Source organism: Cebus imitator, unplaced genomic scaffold, assembly GCF_001604975.1.
Source record: "Cebus imitator isolate Cc_AM_T3 unplaced genomic scaffold, Cebus_imitator-1.0 Scaffold261, whole genome shotgun sequence".
In the NCBI taxonomy this organism is placed as follows: Eukaryota; Metazoa; Chordata; class Mammalia; order Primates; family Cebidae; genus Cebus; species Cebus imitator.
The window spans coordinates 3,108,787-3,136,673 of record NW_016107576.1 but is presented as its reverse complement, the minus strand read 5'-3'; the positions used below and the strand labels follow the sequence as shown (position 1 = coordinate 3,136,673).

Sequence of the window (27,887 nt, the reverse complement as noted above, 5' to 3'; positions counted from 1 at the left end):
CTGACAGGTTTCTGCTCCTGGTAAGCTGTGATTCTCTGTTTTTCTGTCTCTGTAATATTTTGGTAGCAGGTTGCAGTATGACTTCAAGTTTCTGATGAATCTAAGAAAAATTCTTGATTTGTCAGTTCAGCTTTTTTTTCTGGTTGTGAGGATGGGACTGACAACTTCGAAGCTCTGTACATATTAAGACTAGTGGTATTGATTTTTAGTAAATTGATCTTGCATCTAAGAATTTTTCAGAAGTCTCTCATTATTTTAATTATTTGTTGATTTTATTGCATTTCCATTTCACCTGTAAATAATTAAAATTTTGTATCTTTCTTTCCAATTATTGTATCTTCTATTCTTTTTTTATTGCATAGGAGTCTTCCCTCATTAACTTCTAAAGCTCTATAAATTATTCAGTATAATGGCTATGTATTAAGAATAAGTTAACTATCTCCTGACTCTTTGAGGCTTTCATAATCAATTTTTTTTATTATTTATAGAGCTCTTAAGTGATTTATTCTCCTAGGAATTTAGAATCCTCACCCTCTGATGTATAATTTTTCATCTCTACTTGAAGATTTAGTGCCCTTTTTATTTATTTTTAAAAGATGCGGGTTTTGACATTAAGATTAAAATATCAGATTAATAGTTTTCATTGGTTTCATTTTGACTGAAGAATGATGGCCGAATTTTACTTTTCTGCATGTATTGAGATAATCATATAACTAAACAAAAACTATTAATGTAGTAAATTAGTTTAATTTTCTAATATTAAATCATATTTGGATTCCTGTAATAGATTAAAGTTGGTCATGGTATATTATTATTTTTCATAGGTTTCTGGATTTGGTTTGCTAATGATGTATAATTTTTTTCTTGACACTTCCAGATATATACAGCTCCTCCTTTCAGATATTTAAAGAGTTAAAATAATCTTCTTGACTATAAACAAAGGCTTTTTTTCCAATATGTCTTTCTCTCTCTTTCTAAGAAAAATCACCCCATTGCTATATTAATAGCTCAATTTACCTTTTATTATATAGTTTATAAATTCTATTGATAGTTAATTTTTTGGAACTTTATGTGTTGGTTCTGATCAATGTTATTAAGGGAGTTAGTTTTCATTATGTGAAATCCTCACAATACCATGTGCACATGATAGTTTGTGGTATTTTATTAATGTAATGTAGTCAAATTTGGATTTTTTGAAGCTATGAAAGTATTCATTAAATAATTTAACAAATATTTGTTGAATATCTGCTATGTGTCAATTATTATTCTAAATGCTGAGGATACAGCAATAGGAAAAAGAAAAATCCCTGTCCCAACCAGGCATCTTGGTAATAGTCTTAGGACCTAATGATGGCATCAGAATAGAAATAACTTTATTGTGATGTCCCACAATTCACACAGGAAATGATTTTTGCTAGTCATTTAATGCCTAGGGCTAAAATCCCTTTTAATCAATGATAAAAAACAAATACACTACTTATAATCAATAAATAAAAAACAAATTTGACTTTCTTACTACTACTACTAGTCCTTTTTGATTACAGTTTATGTAAACATAAAGTATTCATAATAAAAAATGTGATACAAATAAATCTATAAAATTATTTGCTATTATGTATATATAAATATTTTTCAAATGGCTTAGATATATTTTGACATTAGTATACTAAATGAATTTGTAGCACACTCTAAAAGTGTTTCTTAAAATGCTTACAAGTACAAATATGGATCTTTTCATATTAAAAATTAATAGATTATTCAAAAACAGAAAATGGTATACTCATTTTGATTAATATTTAACAACTCAAGTAGTGTTAATCAAGTAATTAGGAAACTTACAACTTTTACACATTCACTTTTACATTATAATGATCTTTATAATACACAATAAGTATAGTAAATTCTAATAAATGTTTACCAAATGTGTATAACATTGAATTTGAGTTGTAATATAATTTCTAGTTTAAAATATATATGAAATCAAAGCTAATCCAAAAATTACAAAACTGATGGCAGAAATATTGGTACCCAGATCAGGACTGCTGGGTTTTGGTGGAGAAATGAATTTAGTTGCTTGTGCAATGTTTGAAACCTCTGAGGTGAGACTGGCTTCACCGGTGGCTTGAATTGCAATATAGAATGTGGTGCCATTCTCTATTTTAGAATATCCTGGTTTAAATCCAAAATTTTCTACTGAGCCAGCCTCCTTAGGTATCAGACCAGAAGTATTTATTAAAGCAGCTTTATCAAAATCTTGTTGGAGGTCCCGGAAATATTTACTTATTCTTATGATGTAGCTGTCAGCTGGAAAACAAATAGATACTTCAGGTATATTAAAATTACTGGGATGCCTTGCTGCCACCACACTGCCTTACATTTAGAAATGTATCAGAAATGCATTATAGATTTTAGTTATGGAAATCCCATTCGTTTTTGTCTGGTTATTCCATCTTCATTGTAAGGACAAATGCATAAACAGTTTTTCTTAAAATGCATAGTTCTCTAATCCCAGAAAATATTAATTGAAAATCACATGGCACTAAAAAGTCAAAATCTAGATTCCTTTTCAAAAAGAGAAATATAAGGTGCTTAATCTACTTTTTAATTTAGAAGAAGTAACATAATAGTATTGTAGTATAGTGAAGATATTCAGTATCACATATCTGTGTCATTTCTAATTAAGTTAAAAGAAGAAGTAATAGGACAGGGGAGAAAGAGAGATGATAAATAGAGTGGGAAACAGGGATAAGGATAACCAGCAAAAGGAGGCAGAGAGATTGGAATGTGTACTACTGAAACATGTGCTAAGCAGAAAGACAAACATCGCATGTTCTCACTTATTTGTGGGATCTAAAAATCAAAACAATTGAACTCATGGACATACAGAGTAGAAGAATGGTTCCTAGAGGCTGGGAAGGGTAGTCGGTGGGGCTGGGTAGGAGAAGGTGGGAATAGTTAATGGGCACAACAAATAGAAAGAATGAATAAGACCTAGTATTTGATAGCACAACAGAGTGACCATAGTCAATAGTCAATAATAACATAATTGTATATTTAAAAATAACTAGAGGAGTGTAGTTGGGTTGTTTGTAACGCAAAAGATAAATGCTTGAGGGGATGGATACCCCATTCTCCATAATGTGGTTATTTCACACTGCATGCCTGGATCAAAATCTCATGTGCCCCTTAAATATATGTACCTACTATGTACCCACGAAAATAAAAAATTTAAAACATAAAAATAAAAAATAAAAGTAAATATGTGTTAAGGACCTAGGCAGACCTTCAGTAACACCCTCGTTTTACTACTAGCTAGCTGTGTAATAAAAAGAAGTTTATTTAAGCTTTCTTATCTCTAGTTTTTTATCTATTAAAATAGAGATTCAGTTATTTAATTCATTCAACAAATATTTATTGAGTGCCTACTACTCCAGTGGTAAGAATTATAGATGATAATGCATGAAACGTGTTTACTACAATTTAATAAAAGGTAAACTAATAAATGTTTGAAATATTGGCTGCTATTTTATCAAGAAAGGAAAAGAATATGCCAACATAAATGTTTCTTTCTATACTGCTTTTTGATATCTACCATTCGTATAAAAATATATTCTCATATTTTGAAATGTGATGAAAAATAAAACATCAGATGTTCTTTTTTGAAGTAAAGACTTTGTTTTTAACTTTTCCATGAAATGTTGAAGGTATTTCAAGTGTGTGGTGAGTAACTTTTAGTGTATTTTTAAAAAGATTTCAGATCCTCTGCTTAACATTTAGTTTCCTCTTAAATAGGCCTTATCAATCCATTCTATTACTCTTCTCAAAAACCCTGTGTTCCACTTAGGCAGCTCTCTCTCTCTCTCTCTTCTCAAAAACTCTGTGTTCCACTTAGGCAGGTCTCTCTCTCTCTCTCTCTCTCTCTCTCTCTCCTCTCTACCTATCTATTCTGTATTTTAATTCAGATATTCCATTGTGAAATTTTGCTCTCTTGACCTTGATCATACAATTTTGTTCTTTCTCTCTCCAAAATGTGCCTCCTTCTCCCTGTGGTTGCAGATTGTACTCATTCTTTACGTTCCAACCAAGTCCAACTGCATGAAGTCTCATCCAAGCATTTCATTCACCCTGATGACTCTCTTTCATGAACTTCTGTTTCATGGAATGGAATTTTTCAGATAGTTTATAGAGGTTCAATTTTTCATTCTAATTAGATCTGATAATTTTTGAGGGCAAGGCTATGTTCTGTACTCTTTGTATCACTCAGGATGCCTGGTCCTGTGTTGGCATGTATTTGATCTCCTTAATTACTTGGCAATAGTACAGTTGTTGACACCCAAAATGATGGAATTAGAAAATCATAAAATATAAGAATTATATCTACTTTTTTTTTAAGCAATTTTAGGTCATCTAGTCTAATTTGTATACCTGATAGGTGTGGAACTTGTGTCGCAGGTAATTTAAGTCCTTCATTTAGAATTATATAGATGTTCATTTGTTCTTTAAGATACTGTTACTACCTCACTTTTGGAAAGTCTACAGGTAACATTTAACAGGTACCACTACCTCTTCCTATTTTTCCTAAGGAAAGACAAAGATTAGATCCTACCTGTTTTAGGCATTTGTGGTTATAACTTTCTCCTACTTTTAGTTCTTATAATCATCATGAGGGATATTTATTGTGAATCAAATCTTGAACTGACAGCTTGGTTTTTACTGAATTCACTATAGAACTAAGTATTTGGTCAAGAAATTTCATTTGTGGCTTTTCAGTGGTAATATAGGGGATTCTGCCATAATTTAAGGGTCATAGCATGAAAAAATAATGTATTTCGGAAGCTGTCAGAAGATTTCAACATTGAAATACAAAAGCTCTGTGCATATTCTATGTTTCCTCTGGCTTTTGAATGATTTTCTCTGTGTATAATAATGATAAGAAATGCAGCTTTGAAAATGCTATATAGTGAGTGAAAGAAGCATCTTTTCTTTTGAGAGTATACAATGAGGGGTTTATTGTAACCCAGGAGAAACAGTACTCAACACTGGTGTTTTAGCACTGGCAATCTCTGAGATATTATGTATATCTAGATTGCATATTGCTTTCATTTTTTCCCAACCTTAAAAGGAAAACAGCAAGACTGGCTTTATCCCATAAGAGTCTACTAACCTATGTAATACTGGAAAGTGGTAGGCATTCAATAAATACTGATTGAATTCATTTAAATTTCAAGCAGTGATAGAAGTAATTTAAACTTTTTGGAATTAGGGTAGTTTGTTATTAGGAACTTTGAATAAATGAGAACTTTTGACCTTAAACTTTATGCAGACTCCATGAACAAATCTTTCAAACAAGTGAGTTTCTGTGCACATGAACATCTCTTTCTCTGTGGGAAACCTTCACTTATCTTGGGTAACTACTTTCTTTCATCAATACTCAGCGATAGTCTTCCTTGGGAAGGCTTTATGATACACTCTGTGATTTCAACCTCTAACTAGGGGTTTGTGGCCCGTCTGTGGGTTGCCACATGATTCTCTGTTTATAAAAGCATATGTCTTATTACACTTTATATAATTATCTGTTTACTTGTGTGCCTTCTGTATTTAATTGACTGTTGAGAGTATGGATCTTTCTTAGGAACTTAACAGTGTGACACCTCAACAGAAGGTTGATAAATGAATGAAACTGCAAGTACAGAAATACTTAAAATTTGGGGAGACGATAATGCAACAGAAAGCTGTTAACTGTCTTATCAAAGTAATTTCTAAGATGCTTCAATTGCTGACAGTTTGGTATAATAGAATCTGACATGATGGGTTAGAATTGTAAGTTATGAAACATAGAAATAACTTGGTCCAGTTATCTCTTACAGCTTCAGTTTTCGCATCTGAAAATAATTAAATAATGGCCTATAATAGACACTTCATAAATGTTATTTATAAATGGGACATTGGAAAATTATTAGCAAATGAAAGGCAATGGGATTTCTTTTAGTGTGTTTTAAAACGTAATGTCAAACTTACCTCTTCCTTTATCGAGGACCTTGCCAGGGGCAGTCCATGAAAGTTGAATACGATCTCCTTGAAACTTAGCCTCGAGGTCTACAATTTTACCAGGTGGGATCACCTGAGAAGAATTACTATTAGGAGGTACTCCTGATATAGTAAACGACCCTCCAGAGGTGAGTCTGCTGAAGTCGTCTATTTCAGCTTCTGCCACATTATCTTTGACTTTAGGTTTGGGTGGGTTCAGTATAATTTCTCCTACCAAGAAAAAAAAATTTTGTAACATTTCATATTGAGATGTTTACTCTTTTTTTTTTTTTTGAGACGGGATCTGGCTCTGTCGACAGGCTAGAGTGCAGTGGTGGGATCTCAGCTCACTGCAACTTCCGCCTCCTGGGTTGAAGTGATTCTCCTCAGCCTCCCGAGTGGCTGGGACTACAGACGCTCGGCAGCACGCCCGGCTAATTTTTGTATTTTCAGTAGAGATGGGGTTTCGTCATGTAGGCCAGGCTGGTCTGGAACTTCTGACCTCGGGTGATGCACTGGCCTCTGCCTCCCAAAGTGCTGGGATTACAGGAGTGAGCCACTGTGCCCTGCCGCCATGTCTATACATCTTGCAAGCTGATCTTGCAACTGTAAAGGATCAATTTTAATTGATAGCAGACATTGAAAACATAACAGCTTTTAGTGAGAAAAAGCTTGTTTTCTGATATTTAAAAATTGATCAGGAAACATTATGCTATGTTAATACTATCTTTTAACCTATCTATCTCTACTACTTGGCTGAAAATTCTTTGAGGACCAGGATTATGTTTTATTTATCTTTGCAGCCCTAGCACCTAGCACAGTGTTTGCAATATAGTAGGTGCTCAGTAATTTTTTCAATGTAAATGAAATGAACTCGGGTATATGAACAAAATATGTGGAAACATAGGTCTATGCTAGGTCTACAAATGCCAATATGGTTTTGAAACATACAGATGATTACAATGTTATATACCTGGGCTTTCTGTAGTACATTATATTTTCAATGTTTGCCATACGAAATTTGTCTAAACAACTGACACATTTCTATTTTACTGCTACTTACCATTTTCAACATAGCCCGGTATGTACAGAGCTTTATTCTGTTGTTGTCTTAAACTTAGCCTAGCTGTTTTTTTTCTTGCCTGGACATGCACTTTTAAACTGTATCTACCATTTATACGGTAATCTGTAAAATATCTTGAGTAGATGCCATCATTCTTGACAGTATCAGCACCTTGATAACAAAATATAATAATGAATCATCCAATAAAGTAAAAATGACAACCATATCTGTTTATGAACACTGATGATGTCAGTAATTTGGGAGATAGTATGTAGCACAGTGTTTTAAGTACATGAATTCTGGAATCAGACTATTTTGGTTGAAAGCTTGGGCCATCTGCTAACTCTGTGTTTTTGGAAAAGTCTAATTGAAGGTAGGCATTCAATTAATATTAGGTGTTACTATTATTTCCTAGAAAATACTTATCAAAGTAAGAAAAATATAGCAACTGGAGAAAGCATATATGAAACACTGTCATTAATGAAAATAGAAATTTTGCTCTTAAGTTCCATGGAAAAAGTAAAATTGTTCATAAAATTTAAAAATGGCAAATGTGCTATGTCTATGAGTTGTCAAGATAACTGAGAAAAAAGTTTTAAAAACATTAGGATTAAATTTCATTTACTTAAAAATGTGATTCATTAGCAAATACAGAAAATAGTGTTTTCTAGGACATAGAACTGTAGGAAGATTTTAAGTTTAGTGGAAGTTGATGTAGATTCTTATTACCTGCACCATTGTCCCAGAGCTCCAATGTTACTTGACGTCCATCTTCATTTTCTATAATGGCTGTTACATTGATTCCCAGAACAGGCAGAAACCCTTGACTGACTTGTGCATAAACAATCATTGGGCTAGGGTAATGAGCTGTATTTCGATTCATGTGAGCAGTTGCAATTACTGGGAGTGTGGTAGGGCTTTTTGCTCGAGTGGTCATTGTGACAGTTAGCAACTGAGATTGGGCATGATTATTTCGAAGGCTGTAAGTCCAAGTGCCTGTCTGAAACATTAAAAGAAAAATCTATCTGAGAGCTTAGGTAATATTTTTCTTCTCCTTGTTTGGAATACAAAATTATTTACAAATTTAAGCAGAATAATAATCATGATTTTTAATATCCAATTTCACAAGCTAGTAAATAGTACAAATATGAATCCCTGATTATTCAATTTGATTTCTTTATTACAGATGAACTGTCATCATTTTAATATTGGCAATATATAAGATCTTACTTATGTTATTTTCATCTTTAAAAAATAGAGATTGATTAAGAAAGCATATAATAGACCTACCTCTGCAATACCTGGTATTCGAAGACGAGCAGACCGAATATTTAGTTTATCTTCTTTGAAATCTGAGGTAGTATATTTTTTTCCTTTTGGACCTTGAAGAATTATTTCTGGCTTTTGTATTGTCCATGTGACAACAAAGAAAGTATCCTTTCCAATTGTACTATCCACAGGCACTGTACCATTTACCCATTTCTTCTTTGGGATATCAAAAGCTTTACTTTCCAACTGTTCGGTAAATAAAAACAACAAACACATAAAATCCATTTGTTATCATAGTTAATAAAATTTCTGAGTTTAGTCGGTTTAGAGTAATTTTAAATTTGTTTTTAAGATTTTAATTAAGATAACCAAGAATTGTTTTAAAGAATTTTCCAAATAAAAAGCATATCTAATTCTAAAGAATAGAAGAATTCAAGAAAAAAGGCAGCTCTAAGTGTTATGGAAAAGCAAATTCATTAAGGATGTTTTTCTTCTGCATATCTAAAATATTTTTGGGCAAAAAATTATCTATTAGAGAAATGAGTTAATAAATAGCATAATAGACATTTATTACAACTGTGATAAAGAAAATAATTTTTTTTACTATACTGACCTGAAGAGCCTGAGAGATGCTGCCACTTCTAGATGAAATTCTGCTGAAAGCATCAATAAGGCCATTTATGTCATTATGGGCATAAAAACGATGTCCTCCTAAAATGAAATTTTAAGTGGAAAAATCATATTCGTTATTTTGCTTTCATCAATACACTTTAAAATCTATTTTTGAATAGTGTTTTAAACTTACAAAAGCACTCTGTGAACTTTGAGTATACCAGTGTCCCTTTGTAATCCTACATTAATGACTAAAACCTTGCTCAAAATAAGAAAGATAAGAATAAAAGAAGCTTTAAGGAATGGGCCAAATTACATTGTTTTTACATCAATCAATCATCAAATGTACACACCTGCCGCATTGATAAAGCTGGTGTAACCACTAAATAATGTCATAAAAATGAAATTTAAGATAGTTCTTCTGAACCAGTTGCTTATTTTCTAGTTGTGTCTAAGGTACACCAAAACAATTAGAGGATTACAGTCTACAATAAAGTAAAAATTAAGTGCGGGAAATAAGTGGTGTTGAAATTAATGAAGAGTGAGATTACTTAGGTGTAGGAGTTAGGAAAGAACAGATTGCAGAGGGCAAGAATTAACACAGGTGACTGCCACAAGTACAACAATCAATACATATTTATCTTTCACCATAAGATAAGGTGAATATTGAAGTCTCCGAGTCAGGGAGTTGTGAGGGCTGGTTTATACTGGCAGTGGTAGTAGGATTGTATAGAAAGGTGAAATACAGAAATGTTCCAAACTAAGATTTAGCAAGATTTAGTAAAGCAGGAATAGGATAGTATGCTGGAAAGAGCTTTGAATTGATACTCAGGACTCTATGGCCTTTGGCAAGTCATTTGCACTCTCTAGGTTTCCATTTACTCATCTATAAAAGAGGATTGTCTAAATCTCTACTGTGCAATTGAGTAGTATTTTGGAATTGAGCAATAATTTTTGACTACCAGTTGAGTAACCATAGAGAAAAGAGTTTCTGTTTGGTAGCATTGGCAGAAAGTAGGTGGGAGAATAAAGACAGCAAATGTTAAATAATATTATAAAAAAATTGGTGTATGAAATGAAAGAAATGGAAAAGAACTTAATCTGAAGGATGAAGAATGGATGAAGATTAATTTTTAGGATAGAAAATTTTTGAGCAGATTTATAGAGAAGGAGCCCCTGGAATAAGAGAGGCTAGACATTTATTTTTTTTTCAAACTATATTCCACAGGTTTACTTGTCATAGTTGACAGGGTCTCCAGTTCTCTCTCAGCAGTTGGTCCCAGGGCAATGGTGTGGATGACTGCACCACTTTGTTTTACCTCTTCGAAGCATGAGCTTATTTGATTATCATTCCCATCTGTTAGTAATATGATTTCAGAACCCAAAGTACTCTGGTTACTCTGGGAAATTGCCTGATAATGAAAAAGCCAGGTTATTAATTATAGAATGTCATATCCTTTTTAATATAATATATTATATATATGTAAAATAATCTATGTATTTTCGAGATTGAGTTTTGCTCTTGTTGCCCAGGGTAGAGTGCAATGGTGTGGTCTCTGCTCACTCCAACTTCCACATCCTGGGTTCAAGTGATTCTCCTGCCTCATCCTCCCAAGTAGCTGGGATTACAGGCACCCAACACCATGCCTGGCTAATTTTTATGTTTTTGTAGAGATGGGATTTCACCATGTTGGCCAGGCTGGTCTCAAACTCCTGACCTCAGGCGATCCACCCACCTTGGCCTCCCAAAGTGCCGGAATTACAGGCGTGAGCCACTGTACCTGGCCCATATCTTAATATATTTAAAATAAGAATAAATCTGTTCTTCTAGTCCTTGAATCACAGTAAGCAAAAGGAAACTCTGTGAGGTCATTTCAGGCTGAGTTGGCATATGGAAATGAGTGTAATTTACAGTGGTCTTGTAAGTTTTCAAAGCTAGAGTGTTAATACTTCTAATCCTCTCTAATATACTCTTGCTACCAAAGAGAGGAAAAATAAGCACATAGAGCAATGCCTGACATATAGTAAGTATTCACTATTAGCTATTATTGTTGTCAGTATTATCTAAGCGATACTTGGGGTGGAGGCAAGTGACCCAGACAGTTCTAAAAGACTGCAGACTAGATAGCATCTGGAAAGTCATGACCAAAGGTGGGTGTGCAAGTTTAAATTGTGTAATACGTTCTTTAAAAATGCATTTTATTTGATCACTTCTGAAGAATCTCAGAATTTCCTGGAAAAAAATCTTTGACCTGCCACAAAGAAGAAAGTTCCTAATATTGTTAATTAATACAAATGTTTGTTTTTCATCTTTCCTAAGTTCTACCAAGAGATTTGGCATTAGATACCTTGAGAGTAAATTTCAGCTCTGCCATTTGCTAAATAAAATAGGTAGTGTTTAGTTTTTCTCAAGGCTTTATATGAAAGGTTATACATGTATATTATATAGTATATACATGTATGTATTATATACATTTATAATAGAGTTTTATAGATAGATTAGTGTAATGATTAAGTTTATAGAGTTTGGGATCAGAAAAACCAGGTTTTAAATCTTGTATCTGCCAATTATTGACTACATAATACTGAGAAAGATTCAATTACTCTGCACTTCAGTTTCCTTATCTGCAAAATGGGCATAGTAATATTACCCAACTCACAGAGTAATGGTAAGGATAAAATAAGACATGCATGTCTTATTTAGCATAGGCAATAACATATAATATGGTCAGTAAATGTTAGCTATTGTTAGAATTTTGTAAGTAAAAAGCTTATGTATTGATTGGTTTTATTATATGAGTAATTAAGGGCTATTTATAGCTCTGAATGTGATTTGACACCATTATTCAGCATTAGACTTTGTGGTCAAGGTATCATAAGATATATATAAAGGTTGGGCACAGTGGCTCATGCTTGTAATCCCTGTACTTTGGGAGGCTGAGGCGGATGGATCACTGAAGGTCAGTTCAAGAACAGCCTGGCCAACATGATGAAACTCCATCTCTACTGAAAATACAAAAAGTTAGCTAGGCGTGGTGACGGGTGCCTGTAATCCCAGCTACTCAGGAGGCTGAGGCAGAAGACTGCTTGAACCTGGGAGCTGGAGGTTGCAGTGAGCTGAGACCACGCTACTGCCCTCTAGCCTGGGCAACAAAAGTGAAACTCCATCTAAAAAACAAAAGAAATATATATATAAATATATTTTAAAAATACATGAACCAATATGTGTAAACATTTTAACATATTCCCAGTGTACAGTGCTTGTCGTATTTTAGAAGTGAATAGACATATAATAAGAATTATAATTATTATAATAGTAAACCTTTCTGAAGCAATTATTTATCTTACATAATTCCCACAATTAAATGAGATAGGTACTGTTATAATCCACATTATCTCTGTTGAGGAAGCAGATGTTGAGTTGACTTAGTTACTCAAGGTCATTTAATTTAGCTAACGTATATTACAGCCAAGATCCCAAGTTTGTCCTCATCCAGGGCCTGCCTTCTTAAACTAACACATTTCATCAGAAATAGACACTATGAGGAAAGTTGAGATGTAGTATTAATCAGTGGCCTGGATAAGACTAGCAATTTACACTTTGAGGCAAGGAGAGGTCAGTGAAGGAAGTAGTTTTCTGTTTTTGTGACTTAAAACATGACAATAAATAGACTTAAATGAAAGTTAGGTTAGAAGGAATTCAAATGAATACCGGAGGCAATTGGGTATTGTGCTCAAAGAGTGCTCCCAATTTTTTGAGTTCACAATTTTAATTATAATTATATTAAACTTCACTCTCTGATTGTTAGGTTTGGTACTATAGTGCTTAACAGCTAACTCTATCTTTATAATTATTTTTTCTTTTCCTTTTTTATTTTTTTGAGACAGGGTCTTGCTCTGTAGCCCAGGCTGGAGTACAGTGACATGATCACAGCTCCTTGCAGTCTCTGCCTCTGGAGCTCAAGCAATCTTCCCACCTCAGCCCCGCAAGGAGCTGGGGCTACAGGCGTGGGTCAGGATGCCTGGCTGATTTTTGTATTTTTTGTAGAGGCAAGCTTTCCCAATGCTGGCCAGGCTGGTCTCCTACTCTTGAGCTCAAGCGATCTACTTGCCTCAGACTCCCAAAGTGCTGGGATTCAGGTGTGATCTGCTGTATCCAGCTTATTTTTGTGATTTTTAAATTTTTTAATTTAAAAAAATTTTTAATTTTTTAAATGTATTTTTTATTTTTCTGAGATGGAGTCTCACTCTGTTGCCCAGGCTGGAGTTCAACGGCCGGATCTTGGCTCACTGCAACCTCTACCCCCTGGGTTCAAGCGATTCTCTTGCCTCAGCCTCCAGAGTAGCTGGGATTACAGGCCTGCACTACCATGCCCAGCTAATGTTTGTTTTCTAGTACAGACGGGGTTTCATCATGTTGGTCAGGCTGGTCTCAAACTCCTGACCTCAGGTGATCCACCTTCCTCAGCCTCCCAACGTGCTGGGATTACAGGCATGAGCCACCATGCGGCCTCTTTGTGATTTTTAAATGTCAATTTATCTTGATAAACTGGGGCTTTCTTTATCCATCATATGGAAATGTTACTGATTTCTCTCTTCCATAATCCCCTTAGTGGCATTACTTTCTTCTCCTTGACACTCAGACTGTGGGAGTGTTAGAGAAATGGGGAGCTCCCCAATAAAATCATAATTGTGTGCAGACTGGAATTTCCCCCCTTGCTTAAACCACTCCCCAGTGCAACTTAGCACCTTGGGAGTATGTCATTGGAATAGCCATACTCAGAGAGGATCTAGCTGTAAACAGATAGTAAGAGAAGCTATATTTTTTCTTCCCATAAATGATTTACCTTGATCAGGTCACAATATTATTAAATGAGGAGCCCATGAACTCATGCCCCTTGTTCAAAGGTAATTGGAGAAAATTAAAAACAATAGAAATTGGCAAATTATATTTTAAAAATATTTTTATTTTACCTGAAATCCTGCTTTGAGTCCCCTGCAAATTGAAGTGCCACCATCAGGAATTTGAGGCAGGTTTGCAGTGATCTTTTGGTAAGTGGTATCATTAGTTATTTTTATGAGATTATTTTGGATTTGAGCATAACTGTCAAATGTGACCATCCCAACGAAGGACCCTTTTTCAATAATTTGAATCAAGTACAGTTCTGCTGCTTGATTCATTCGAAAGAGACGGTCTTCCTGTAAGAAAAAGATGTGCGAATAACTCACAAGACTCTCCAAATCTTGATGAATTAATGAACAAATCATTTATGGGCCATAGATCATGATAATAATTGATTGCTTGTATTTTAAAATTTAGCTTCTTCATTTTATTTAAAAATTTTAAAGAAAATTTTAAAAAATCGGTTTCACTTGGAAATGCCTTAACAATCTATACATTTTTATTTATTTATCCTAGAGAAATATATTAAAAATACATAAAAAGATATTAATTTTAATAATAACAACTGAAAATCTCCCAACTATCCAACAACAGGGGATTGCTTGATTAAATTATAGTATGGGCATGTTATATAACCAGTAAAATTATGTCATGGAATCATTTTTTTACGGTAAGTATTGAAGGTATATTAAGTAAAAAAATCAGATTATGAAACATTATATAAAATATATTTTTGAGGCAGATGAATACATTAGCAAAGAAAACATTAAAGTGTCATGTTTCCAGTGACAGAATTATGGATGATTTTCATTTTTTTTCTTCTGCTATAATTTTTCTAATTAGAATTACAAGTTAAAGAATATAAATTATTCATAATCCAATAGCCTTAATATAACAACATTTTTTTTTTTTTTTTTTTGAGACGGAGTTTCGCTCTTGTTACCCAGGCTGGAGTGCAATGGCGCGATCTCGGCTCACCGCAACCTCCGCCTCCTGGGTTCAGGCAATTCTCCTGCCTCAGCCTCCTGAGTAGCTGGGATTACAGGCACGCGCCACCATGCCCAGCTAATTTTTTGTATTTTTAGTAGAGAGGGGGTTTCACCGTGTTGACCAGGATGGTCTCGATCTCTTGACCTCGTGATCCACCCGCCTCGGCCTCCCAAAGTGCTGGGATTACAGGCTTGAGCCACCGCGCCCGGCAACAACATTTTTTTTTGAGATAGAGTCTCACTCTGTCACCCAGGCTGGAGTGCAGTGGCACAATCTCAGCTCACTTCAACCTCCAGTGAGGTTGCAACCAGGTTCAAATGATTCTCCTGCCTCAGCCCTCCAAGTAGCTGGGATTACAGATGTGCGTCACCACAACCAGTTAATTTTTATATTTTTAGTAGAGATGGGGTTTCATCATGTTGGCCAGGCTAGTCTTGAATTCCTGACCTCAGGTGATCCACGAGCCTTGGCCACACAAAGCGCTTACAGACGTGAGCTACTGTGCCCAGCGTATAACATTTTTATGTAGGCATATCGTCTTTTAGTACTTATCTATATAAAATTATGTACTAAAATTTATTAAATATAAATGCATATGTATGTTTGTTACTACAACTAAACCTAAGATTATATTTCCATGAGCTTAAATACTTAATACTTATATTTCTAGTGGCTTAAATACTTAAGTAATTTAAGACAGTTAACCAAAAACCATCTTACTGCAGCCATGCTTCCAGATTTATCAAGTACCAAACAGACTACACGCTGTTTGGACTTGAGCAATGAAAATGTAGGATGAGGTGGTGACTTTATTTCTGTCATGGGAGATAAATCCTGAAAATCTTCAGAGCGCATGATTATATCCCACGTGCTTTTGTGATTGCATATTTTGTTCTGTAGGTTTGGAGCTTCTGTATTGTGTGTTTCTTCAGTACAAAATTCAGTCACCTGGAAAAAAAATCAATTAGAAGACAAGATTACAATAACTTGTGAGGCATCAAATATGGAGTTACCTGTCATATATATTCTCCACAGATTTTATCTCCTGATAGTTAAAAACTACTTTATAATCTAACCTTTTGACATCCATTTTGCATAGTTGAATGGAACAGAAGCAAGGTAAAGCTATCAATACGTACTGGTAAAAAGTTTTGGTGATACTTTTGGTTATAGATAGATATATCAATGGGAGACTGTGGCAGCTGGCATGACTGCTTAAGTTAACTTCTTATTTTCCCTTCTAAATTTGGGGGAGCTCAAGCCTTGAATTAAGTTTGAGGAAAAAGGGACAGGATTTGTGATAATTTCTAGCTACCCCCTAAAAATGCTATAGAGAAAATGGCCTTCTTTAATTGTCTAGGTATGTCCCATATGTTCATGGTTGATCAAAAAACTTGAACACAGCTATTCTACAACCTGGATTGCTATTGGCTCTGCCAAATTCGACATAAATAAAGTAATACCCCTGAAAAAGTAATGAAAGTATAGGGAGAAAATGAGGAAATGTAATTATTTCTCTTTTAGAGGCAAGTGGTGAATTGTATCCAGTAATTCTGCCAATGAATATTTTGTTACTATAGAATCTGTAAATATTTTTGAAGTTTTAAAATGTAGTAACTTGGAAAAATGGTCTCACAAACTAGGGTGGTCTCCAAGAAGGAATTCATCTTGCTACTGCAAGATGAGCCTCAGCTTATAAGAAATATTTTTAGTAGTATCATTTTATTATTTTAATGCCCTTCCAATGTACAATCTCCAGTTATAAGCTCAGAATTAGAAGAACTAAATTATTACATTTGAATACACTTTATCCAAGTTTCTTTTTTTTTTTTTTTGACGGAGTCTCACTCTTTCACTAGGCTTGAGTGCACTGGCACAATCTTGGCTCACTGCAACCTCTGACTCCATGGTTTAAGCAATTCTGTTGCTGAGTAGCTGGAACTACAGGCAGGCAAAACCACACCCAGTTAACTTTTGTGTTTTTAGTAGAGATGGGATTTCACCATGTTGGCCATGATAGTCACTATCTCTTGACCTTGTGATCTGCCCACCTCAGCCTCCCAAAGTGCTAGGATTACAGGTGTGAGCCACCTTGTGCAGCTTATCTAAGTTTTGTGTTTGTTTTGTTTCTGATATGGCTGATACATTTCCCAAATGGGGTTATATTGGATGGGAGAAAAATGTAGTTTGCAATGAAAGCAGTTATTCATAACCAAGTCTTGCTGATATGAAATGCATATCAAACCTGGTTCCTCTTTCCCCTACCATTGTGCCTTTATTTGGGCCTCTTACCTACCTATTGTCAAGGCCTCCAACTGGTGTCCCTTGCCTCCACTATCATCTCACTCTATCTCATCCTTCACAATTAGTAGAATTACCTTCCTGAAATAATTAAACTTGTAACATCACCAGTCTAAAACTGAGAGGATAAAACACAAACACCTTAGCTCTGCATGTCCCCATTTTTAGTTTCAACCTCATTTCCTGCCTCTTACTTACCATGTATTCTTTGTTTTTACCATACTGGATTTCTTTATATCCTTAGAATATGCCAGAAATTTTCATTAGAGTCTTTGTTAACCCAAATGGTAATTTTTCGCAAATCAGAAAAAAGCATCACTTTCTCAAATTCTTTTACTGTTATCTGCCAGAAAATTCTTCTAACAAATGTTGAAATCTTGAATGACCATGATGCATACAATTTAAGCAATGCTGAACTTCCACGATCATGCACAGCATCCTCGCCTTACTCCACTCTTTGCTTTTGTAAATCTGTTTATTCGTATAGAATACTCTTCCCCTTCTTGCTTTGGCAAATATATACTCACTTTTCTCAAATCCTAGCTCAAAACTTACTGTTTCAAAACTGTATTCTAACCTCCACTTGACAATGGTTACTGCTTGATGACACTTGGTTCATATCTCTGTATGTCTTCCCACTTAATAATATATATTTATTTTATCATATCTCTTTCTCACTAAACTGAGTTCCTCAAGAATGGTCATCTATAATTATATCTGTGTTTCCAGCTTTTAATGTAGTAAATACTAGGCATAAAGTAAGAATAATAAATGATAAGGAAACAAAATCATAGAGTTGACTATTCAACATATCAGATCATATCTTTCCTAGCTCTGAATTTATGCCCTCAGTACAGATAGTATGCAATATATTTATGTTGTGATAATTAGAAAGTTAGCGTTATTCTGGAAATATAACCATTTTATCTCTGGGCCATGTCTTATATAATTAGTTGCCCTCCATATTTCAGCTCCATAATCTTCTTCATTATTATTTATGTCCCAATTGGCAGCGTGAGTTATGTCCTGATAGTCAAATGCTTTTGGAATTTCTGGTATGGATCAGGCAGTACATACAGTGTTCCCATTCTCCTCTTGTGTCACATGATTTAATATCTATTTGTATGCATAACTCTTTGGCTAGCCTTTGTTGCTCCAGATTCCACAGATTAAAGGGAATGTTCCTGACTCATGTGTCAACTGTAGTCAAGCCTTTTATCATTAACGCCCAAGGGGCCAAAGGAATTTTAAATTTTATCAGAGATAATAGGCCTTTGTTAACAAACCTCTGCCTATAGAAGTATTTTGGTATTGGTATATGAAAATACCAATCACTACCAACAAACACTTCTGTAGCAGAGGTTTGCAAAAGTATATGGCATATACCTTTGAAAATTTGGTATGTGAAAATTTGCTTCTTTGAAATAAGTTAGTCTCACTATTTAGAGGTAGTGTACTTTCTTTTGATTTGTTGTTTTTGATAACTTTCATATATTCCACATTTTAAAATATTTTTATATGTTTGGAAATGTTTGTTAGGTAAGTACAATATGTTTGTATTAATTAATGTTAGGCTTATTCAGGAGAAAAAACAACTGGTTACTTTTCAAATATTTAATACCTTTTAAAAATTAAAAATTCAAAGTTTTTTTTCAACTTGTGCTAAATGCTATGATAATACTTTAAGTTAGCTCTTGTAAACCCAACATGAATGACTATGTGAAGTTGGAATTATGATTCCCATATAAAAGATAAGACAACTACATCTCAGATTTAGCAGTTTTCCTACAGTGGACACAGCTTTAAAATGACAGGCTGGGTTTCAATGTGAGGTCTATCTGACTCCAAGGTACCTATTCTTATGCACTAAGCTTTTTATATTTAAACCAGATATTTCAGGTCAAACATTAGTTTTCAACTTTTTTGTGGTGTGTTTTTATTTAATTGGTTAGACACATTGGTAATTGTGAATTTTTTTTTAAAGTCTGTTCAGCGGAGAAAGAGCGTTATTGGTTTTTACAATATCAGTTTGCAATAGCTTGGTATGTGTTAGTGTGAAGGTAATAGAGAATCCAAAATATCAATCCTTTTCAAAGCTGCATTATAAATTACTTTAAAAAAGTAGTTTGGCTAATACTTAGAAAGGGAATTAAAAGTAAGGTTGTAACTCTATACAGAAGTCTACAGAAGTCAGTGAGGGAAGAGATGTGTTCTAAGAATTTGTGTGACTCCAATGAGAGGGATACAATGCTACATTTGTACAAAAGAAACAGGTTAATAAGAAAAGATAGGGTAATTTCCAGAGACATCCAGTTACATGCTGGGTAAAATGACCTCTAATTAATTGCCTGAGTAATTTCTTGCCTTTATACACATAATTTCACAGTAGATAATCCAGCTTCTCTAATTATTATTTTTTTTCCTAAGGATTCCTTTGAGAGACTGGGAAAAAAAGGTACTTACAGAATCAAGATTTTGCATAAACATAATGGAGTCCTTGGCAGTCTGGGATCTGTTTGGGATAAATGTACAATTTGCTTCATACAGCCCTGTCTTTGAGTCACGTCTGCATGGTCGTGTTATGCATCTGCTCTTCTTGCAGTTCAGAACCACATTAGCACCAGTAATATGAGTGGGACATCTATGATGAAATAATTAGAATATATATGTATATACGTGAAAATTCATGGCAAATCATGAATGAAGACCAATATCCTAAAATCTTTCCTTCAGTGACAACTGCCATAGATCATGTACCAAACATTACATTTTGACAAAAACAGGTACAATATTCTATCTCAATTTGTCATCAATTTCAATAGAAACAATGTCAGTTCATATTTATTAAACATTGATTGGTCATTATGATCAATAAATATATTATCCTTGTGACTTTGAGCTAAAGATCATAATTCCTAATCATAGGGATGTTGTAAAGATTAGGTGAGTTAAAAGGTACAGCAGAATTGCTTATTAATAGGGAAGGGAAAGTCAATATTATGCTTAAAATCCTCTTCAATTTCTGTATGTGGTATTCACTGTTTTGTGTTTATAGCATTTTGTAATTTATATTTTGAGAAACACTTCACTAAACTGGTGGAAAAAATAAAAATAAACCCTGCATGGAAAAGCTTGTGCATTCAAACCATTTGGTCTTTGCGGTAAAAAAAGACCTATGCCTATGTCAAGTCCTTGGCAGGGAAAGAGGGGCAGAATACAGGGAAAGGATTCTAAAGAGGTTTAAACACCAGCCTTACATCCCTGGGATGAAGCCTACTTGATGCTGGTGAATAAGCTTTTTGATGTGCTGTTAGATTTGGTTTGCCAGTATTTTATTGAAGATTTTTGCATAAATGTTCGTCATGGATATTGGCCTGTAGTTCTCTTTTTCAGTTGTATCTCTGCCAGATTTTGGTATCAGGATGATGTTGGTGTCATAGAAAGAGTTAAGGAGGATTCCCTCTTTTTTATTGTTGGAATCGTTTCAACAGGAATGGTATGAGCTCTTCTTTGTATGTCTGGTAGAATTCAGCTGTGAGCCCATCTGGACCTGGACATTTTTTGGTTGGTAGGCTATTAATTGCTGTCTTGACTTCAGACCTTGTTATTATTCTATTCAGGGTTTCAATTTCTTCTTGGCTTAGTCTTGGGAGTGTGCAAGTGTCCAGGAATTTATCCATTTCTTCCACATGAACTGGTTTATTGCATAGTGTTGTTTGTAGTAATCTCTGATGGTAGTTTGTATTTCTGAGGAATCAGTGGTGATCTCCCATTTATCATTTTTTATTGCATCTCTTCGATTCTTCTCTCTTTTCTTTTTTATTAGTCTAGCTAGTGGTCTGTTTATTGTGTTGTTCTTCTCAAAAAACCAGTTCCTGGATTTATTGATTTTTTTGAAGGGATTTTTGTGTCTCTGTCTCCTTCAGTTCTGCTCTCATCTTAGTTACATCTTGTCTTCTGCTTGCTTTTGGGTTTTTTCATCTTGCTCCTCTAGCTCTTTCAATTTTCATGATAGAGTATCAATTTTAGATATTTCTTTGTTTCTCATGTGGGCATTTATTGCTGTAAATTTCCCTCTAGACACTGCTTTAAATATGTCCCATAGGATCTGGTATGTTGTATCTTCATTCTTGTTGGTTTCAAAGAACACTTTTATTTCTGTTTTTATTTCATTGTTTATCCATTCATCATTCAGGAGCAAGTTGTTCAGTTTCCACGTGATTGCGTGGTTTTGAGTGCTTTTCTTAATCCTGAGTTCTAATTTGATTGCACTGTGGTCTGAGAGACTGTTATGATTTCCATTCTTTTGCATTTGCTGAGGAGTGATTTACTTCCAATTATGTGGTCAATTTTTGGAGAAAGTCCAATGTAGTGCTGAGAAGAATGTGTATTCTGTGGATTTGGGGTGGAGTGTCCTGTAAATGTCTATTAGGTCCACTTGGTCCAAATCTGCATTCAAGTCCTGTATATCCTTGTTGACTTTCTGTCTCGTTGTTCTGTCCAATATTGTCAGTGGAGTGTTAAAGTCTCCCACTATTATTGCGTGGGAGTCTAAGTCTCTTTGTGTCTTTAAGAACTTGCTTTATGTATCTGGGTGCTCCTGCATTGGGTGCATAAATATTTAGGAGAGTAAGCTCGTCTTGTTGCATTGATCCCTTTACCATTATATAATGCCCTTGTCTCTTTTGATCTTTGTTGGTTTAAAGTCTGTTTTGCTTTATCAGAGACTAGGATTGCTACCCCTGCTTTTTTTTGCTCTCCATTTACTTGGTAAATCTTCTTCCATCCCTTTATTTTGAGTCTATGTGAGACTTTGCATGTGAGATGTGTCTCCTGAATACAGCACACTGATGGGTCTTGACTTTTTATCCAGTTTGCCAGTCTGTGTCTTTTGATTGGGGCATTTAAGCCGTTTACATTCAACATTAATATTGTTATGTTTGAATTTGATCCTGCCATTTTGTTACTGGCTGGTTGTTTTGCATGTTAATTGACATGGCTCCTTCATCGTGTCATTATTTTTTACCATTTGGTATGTTTTTGCAGTGGCTGGTACTGGTTGTTCCTTTCCCTGTTTAGTGCTTCCTTCAGTAGCTCCTGTAAGGCAGGTCTTGTAGCGATGAAATTTCTCAGCAATTGCTTGTCGATAAAGGATTTTATTTCTCCTTTACTTATGAAGCTTAGTTTGGCTGGATATGAAATTCTGGCTTGAAAGTTCTTTTCTTTAAGGATGTTGAATATTGGCCAACACTCCCCTCTAGCTTGCAGGGTTTCTGCCAAGAGATCCACTGTGAGTCTGATGGTATTTCTTTTGTGGGTTACTCGACCTTTCTCTCTGGCTGCTTAGGATTTTTTTCCTTCCTTTCAACCCTGGTGAATCTGATAACTATGTGCCTACCTGTTGCTCTTCTTGAGGAATATCATTGTGGTGTTCTCTGTATTTCCTGGATTTGAATGTTGGCCTGTATTGTTAGATTGGGAAAGTTCTCTTGGATAATATCTTGAAGAGTGTTTTCCAACTTGGATTCATTCTCTCCGTCACATTCAGGCACGCCTATCAAATGTAGATAAGGTTTTTTCACATAATCCCATAGTTCTTGGAGGCTTTGTTCATTTTTTTCACTCTTTCTTCTCTAATCTTGCTTTCTTGTTTCATTTAATTGATTTGATCTTCTATCTCTGATATCCTTTCTTCTGCTTGATTAATTTGGCTGTTGAAGCTTGTGTATGCCTCACGAAGTTCTCATGCTGTTTTTCAGCTCCATCAAGTCGTGTATGTTCTTCTCTAAGCTGGTTATTCTAGTTAGCATTTCGTCTAACCTTTTTTCAAGGTTCTTAGTTTCTTTGCATTGGGTTAGAACATGGTCTTTTAACTCAGAGATGTTTGTTATTACCCACCTTCTGAAGCCTGCTTCTGTCAATTTGTCAGATTCATTCTCTGTCTTTTTTTGTTCCCTTGATGGTGAGGAGTTGTGATCCCTGGGAGGAGGAAGTGTTCTGTTCTTTGATGGTTTCATCCTTTTTGTGCTGCTTTTTTTTTCCCATCTTCGTGGATTTATCTCCCTTTAATCTTTGAAGTTGGTGATTTCAGGAGGAGTCTCCGAGTGACTTTTTTTCTGTTGAGGTTGGAGCGGTATCTTTTTTGGCCTGTAGAGGGCGTTGCTGGGCTCTCTTGGGTTCAGTCAGGTTGTTGGGTGGGTGGTCCTTCCCTGGAGTTTGTTTGCAGGTGAGATTGGCCCCGCCTTCCCAATGGTGTCTCTCCTTCCCCAGCTGGGTCTTCCTGGTTGGGGTCAAGCTGGTGTATTTGCTGCCTAGCTCTCTAGCTAGGGCTTCAGTTTGAATACTGTGGAGGTGGGGCCTGCCAGGCCTTATGGTCTGTTTCCCTGTTTTCAACTCTGCCTCCCTCTGTGGGACGCTCGTCCTGCTGGCGTTAGTCCAAACTCTCATCCAGGTCCCTGTGACAGCTTGCCACACTGGAGGTTATGCCCCTCAGATTTGCATCAACTACCCACAGCACCCCACAGTGTGGCAGGGCTCTCTTGGACTATGGGTTGCAGGAGGGATACGGTAAGCACAGGTTTTCAGGTGGGAATGCGTCCCACCCTGTCTTGATTTGCCCCACTGGGCTGCTCTGCCTTGCAGCTCCTTCCCTGGGCCTTTTTCAGTGCCCTCAGTCCCACAGAAACGAACCCAGCACCTGGTTTGGAATCATGAAGTCCTCTAGCCCTCTGTGTCTCATTCGCTGGGAGCTGCGTTCTGGTGCTGACTTCTCTCAGCCATCTTGGCGCCCCCCTAGATACTTGTTTCTACTAATATATCTATTTTTATGACTGATTATAAGGAAATTCATTTATTTTTCATGAATTTATAAAAAATTTATTCTATACATTCTTGGTTTAGCTTTTACTTTATGCCAGGTCAAAGACCAGAGGATTAAAAAAATGTGCAGTTCTTAAGAATTTTAAAGTCTAATGGGGAAAATAAAATTGTATAGACAATTACTGCCCAGGGACAGAAGTGTAAGAGAAGCCCACACATGCTGTGAGAGCACTCTTAAGGGAATTTAAACCCAAATGGAGGGAGATGAAAAACAATTATGAAATATTTAAACTGAGTCTTAAAGGATGAACAGGCATTATTTGAGTAAGGGAGGAGTTGTGTGGGATGAGGTTGAGAGAAATGAGTGCCCTACACTGAGAGAAGCCCAGTCTGTGTGAAAAACTCCAGGCAGCTCCGCAGAGATCAAACGAACAACACAGTGGAGACGAGGAGGGGCATTTTTTCCATTACTCCTCTTTCCTTGAATACATTTTTTAGCTCAAAGACTTATTTCCTATTACATTAATTTCCATTGTTCTTCAATATTCTTTAAATACTCCAAGTGCTTGATATTTTTAACTAACTTTAAACATCTTATCTATTCATAATAGTGCCTGTAGCACCTAGAATTATATTTTTTAAAAATCAATTTGCTACCTTATCCTTATGAAAAGTACTTTCTCTTTTTTTAAGATCAGGATTAAATCAAAAGTATAATATTGTATTTACCAAGAAGCTCTAGCAGCTTAACTGATTTCAATGAAACAGATTTATCTTAAAAAAGTGATGAATCAAGTGAAACAAGAGTGGATAGGGTTGAACACCTATTCTCAGATATCTTAGGGTTTAGCCTACAGCTTTTTCCTTTCTCCTCTGCCCGTAACATGTTTTAGCACGGTCCCTGTGAATACTGAAATTGTTTTCTGTTTCTGATTGATCTTGATGCCAAGGTGGAACCTCTAGAATTAATTGGAGACATACATGATGGGGCAGTTTGGATATTGCTATGAACTGCATAAACAGTCTCAGGTAGTTACCTGAGATAGCTTTTGTTTGCCTAGCATAGAAAATTAATGAGTCATAAGTAAAAAATTTTGAAAACTGATTTGTTCAATATAATGATACCTTGTTGCTTCAATAGTGTTTCTTCTGGAAATATAGTATGGCTGGTCCTCATTATACTCATCAAATATTCCCCACCGGAGATGGGACCACTCATGGACAAATACTTTGCCTGTGAGAAATACCACCATTTGTAAATTCATAGTTACAATATTTTAAGACAATTTTCTTATATTTCTCTTTAACCTCTCCCCAACCTAATTGAGTCAAGGTACTCCAGACATTGATGCCTTTTATTAGGTCAAAAACGTTGAAATTAGTGCCAATAAATGACTCATTTTGTTATTACACACACACACACCCACACACCCTACACACACAGAGATATAATTAAGAACATAACTAGCATATTTTCAAGTAAAGGTATTATTTAATACCTATTTTTCTCTTCTTAATTTTGTTTTCTTAAATGATGGGATCTTGTTTTTGCTCTGTTGCCCAGGCTGGAGTACAGCGGCTTGATCACAGCTCACTGCAGCCTCAAGATCCTAGCCTCAAGCAATCTTCCTGCATCCACCTCTTAAGTAGCTGGGACTACAAGTATGTGCTACAATGCCTGGCTAGTTTTTAAAATTTACTTTTAGCTTTTTAGAGACTGGGGGCTCACTCTGTTGTCCAGGCTGGTCTCTAACTCCTGAGCTCAAGGGATCCTCCTACCTCAGTCTCCTGAGTTGCTGGGATAAGTGTCAGCCACTGTGCCTGGCTTCTTTAAAAATTGTTTAAAATACCACTAAACATAGTGTTCTTTATTTCACCAGTGGAAATAAGAACAGAAGTACATCACAGATATCTCTACCTCGAGTCCCATAGATAGGCACATTATTAGTCAACAAGAAGTTTGGAGTAAAATGTATATATTTTCCTTTTTCTCCACATTGTCCATATTGAAGTGTATAGGGATTATCTCCATATTTCAGGGAAGGATCAGCAACTATGACATCTGCCTAGATAGCAAAAGAACAAACAAAAACAAATTTCAAGAGGAACAGAAGCAAGAGATTTTAGAAACAAGGACTTCTATTCATATATATTAAGAAAAGTTTTATTACTAATTTAATTACTAAATTAGTGATTACCAATTAATAAAGAATTACAAATACTGAGTTTTTAAAAGCACGGGGGAAAGAAGCAGGAGTTAGATGAAATAGCCTACCTGGTCATATGATTCTTGTTTTGGCATTAAGTACTCAGGCTTTGATTTCCAGGTCATTGGAATTAAAATGCTTACATTCCTGAAAAAAACTCTTCGTTTGGTGGCATAAAACAGATAAGCAGAAGCTTCAGTTACCATTGCCTGACAAAATTTAAAATACCTTGTGGTAATAATTTCACAGTGAAATGAACATAAAAGTACATATATAACTAGATGAAGCAAATCTAAGCCTCCTTTCCTCAAACATTTTGGGAAAACTAACTGAAAAATAGATTGAATTTTTTTCTACATCTCTGCAGTCTCTAAACTCCTTATTTTCACATGCTCAAAAACCATCTTTTAAAGTGTTTTACCTATCCAAGTCTGCATTAAGCTTGATGGGTTGGAGATGGAAATGAGGGTGCTGGGTGAGATGTCAAAGTGATTTAGACTGGGAGCCTGTTAATATTAATAACAAAGATGGTAAAGTTGTTTATTTAATCAAACAGAGGTGTTTCTGATTGTTTAAATAAATTGAGAGTTTAAAGTTTGGTAGATTATTATAATTGATGTCATTTGAAAAAAAAATTTGCTAGATTTATTTTGAGTTATCTTCTCTGATGGAGTGTGTTCATAAAATGTAAAGTTTTACCAAGTCGAAATGAAAATAGAAATACATAGGTCTCATTGGCTTCAGGTACCAGTTTGCCACTTGTGAGATTGTACAAATTACTTCATTTATACAAGGCTAATAATTCTTGTTTTTGAATTCCTCATGGGGATATTGGGAGGATCAAAGAAGATAGTATATATTAAAGTGATGTATATAATAAAGTGATTATTATACTGAATAATGCAAATAAGGAAGGTATGTTAATTTAAAATGTAAAATAAGATACATATTCTTTTTTACTTTTCCAGAGTTTGAACAAGTATGAACAACTGAAAAAATGTGTAGGATAAAACTCTAGGGCTTAAGTGTAGTCTAGTTAGCTAAACTTTATAAAAATAAAATTTGAGAATAATTTTCTACTTGCTGTAATGTCTTTCTGTTAGCTTAACTAGTTGAAAAAAATATTAGGTCAGCCTTTTAATGATTCATTGGAGAATGACCAATAGTATTAACATATAATAAAAACATATTTAAACTAAGCAGGTATTAATCTGACAGTTTAGAAAAATGCTATATAAATGATAACTACTGTTGAAGCAATTTTGGAAAGTTATCACTCTATGAATATATATATACCAAGGCACCATGAGTTGAAAATACTTATTGAAATAAAAATATGTGGATAATACATTTTTCTCTTACCTTTATGTTTTGAATGAGTTTTTCATCTTCTGGTACACTGGGACTAATTGCAATGACAATGCCATCATATCCATTGTTATTTAAAGTTATCCATGAGCTTTTCAACACAGGCAAGAGAGGCAAGGATAGGAAGAGAATCACCTTCAGACTGAACACCATTTTTGCACGTGGTACAGTAAACCTTTTGGAAATGTACAAAGGGTATTTATGTATCTCTTAACTCAGGTGTTTGCATCAAGACCAAAATATTTGCATAAAGATAACAAATTACTAAAATATCTTGGTGAACTTTCTTATCGTACTCTAAAGATTTAGTTGTTAGGTAGCAATGGGG

At 34.9% G+C, this 27,887-nt stretch overlaps 1 protein-coding gene across 1 annotated transcript; it reads right to left on the bottom strand.

The window, feature by feature from the left end:
* Positions 1–928: 928 nt before the first annotated feature.
* On the bottom strand, positions 929–27,816 carry LOC108283502 (calcium-activated chloride channel regulator 1-like). Its single transcript, XM_017499864.2, has 14 exons — positions 27,554–27,816; positions 26,260–26,400; positions 25,903–26,050; positions 25,110–25,218; positions 19,629–19,806; positions 15,585–15,812; positions 13,946–14,170; positions 10,206–10,383; positions 8,973–9,070; positions 8,381–8,605; positions 7,820–8,090; positions 7,091–7,261; positions 6,019–6,258; positions 929–2,304 (listed from the first exon to the last, which is right to left on the bottom strand). The coding sequence occupies exons 1-14, from the start codon at positions 27,710–27,712 to the stop codon at positions 1,964–1,966; spliced, it is 2,712 nt and encodes a 903-aa protein (XP_017355353.1). The 5' UTR covers positions 27,713–27,816; the 3' UTR covers positions 929–1,963.
* Between the last annotated feature and the right edge of the window lie 71 nt (positions 27,817–27,887).

Bases quoted from the DNA above. Each gene is read 5' to 3' on its own strand.
- LOC108283502 (XM_017499864.2), bottom strand. From the start codon at position 27,712: ATGGTGTTCAGTCTGAAGGTGATTCTCTTCCTATCCTTGCCTCTCTTG. The intron at 8,091-8,380 runs GTAGGTCTATTA...TTAATGTTTCAG, and splicing joins GAATACCAGGTATTGCAGAG to ACAGGCACTTGGACTTACAG. The intron at 6,259-7,090 runs GTAAGTAGCAGT...TTTTCTTGGTAG, and splicing joins ACCGGGCTATGTTGAAAATG to GAGAAATTATACTGAACCCA.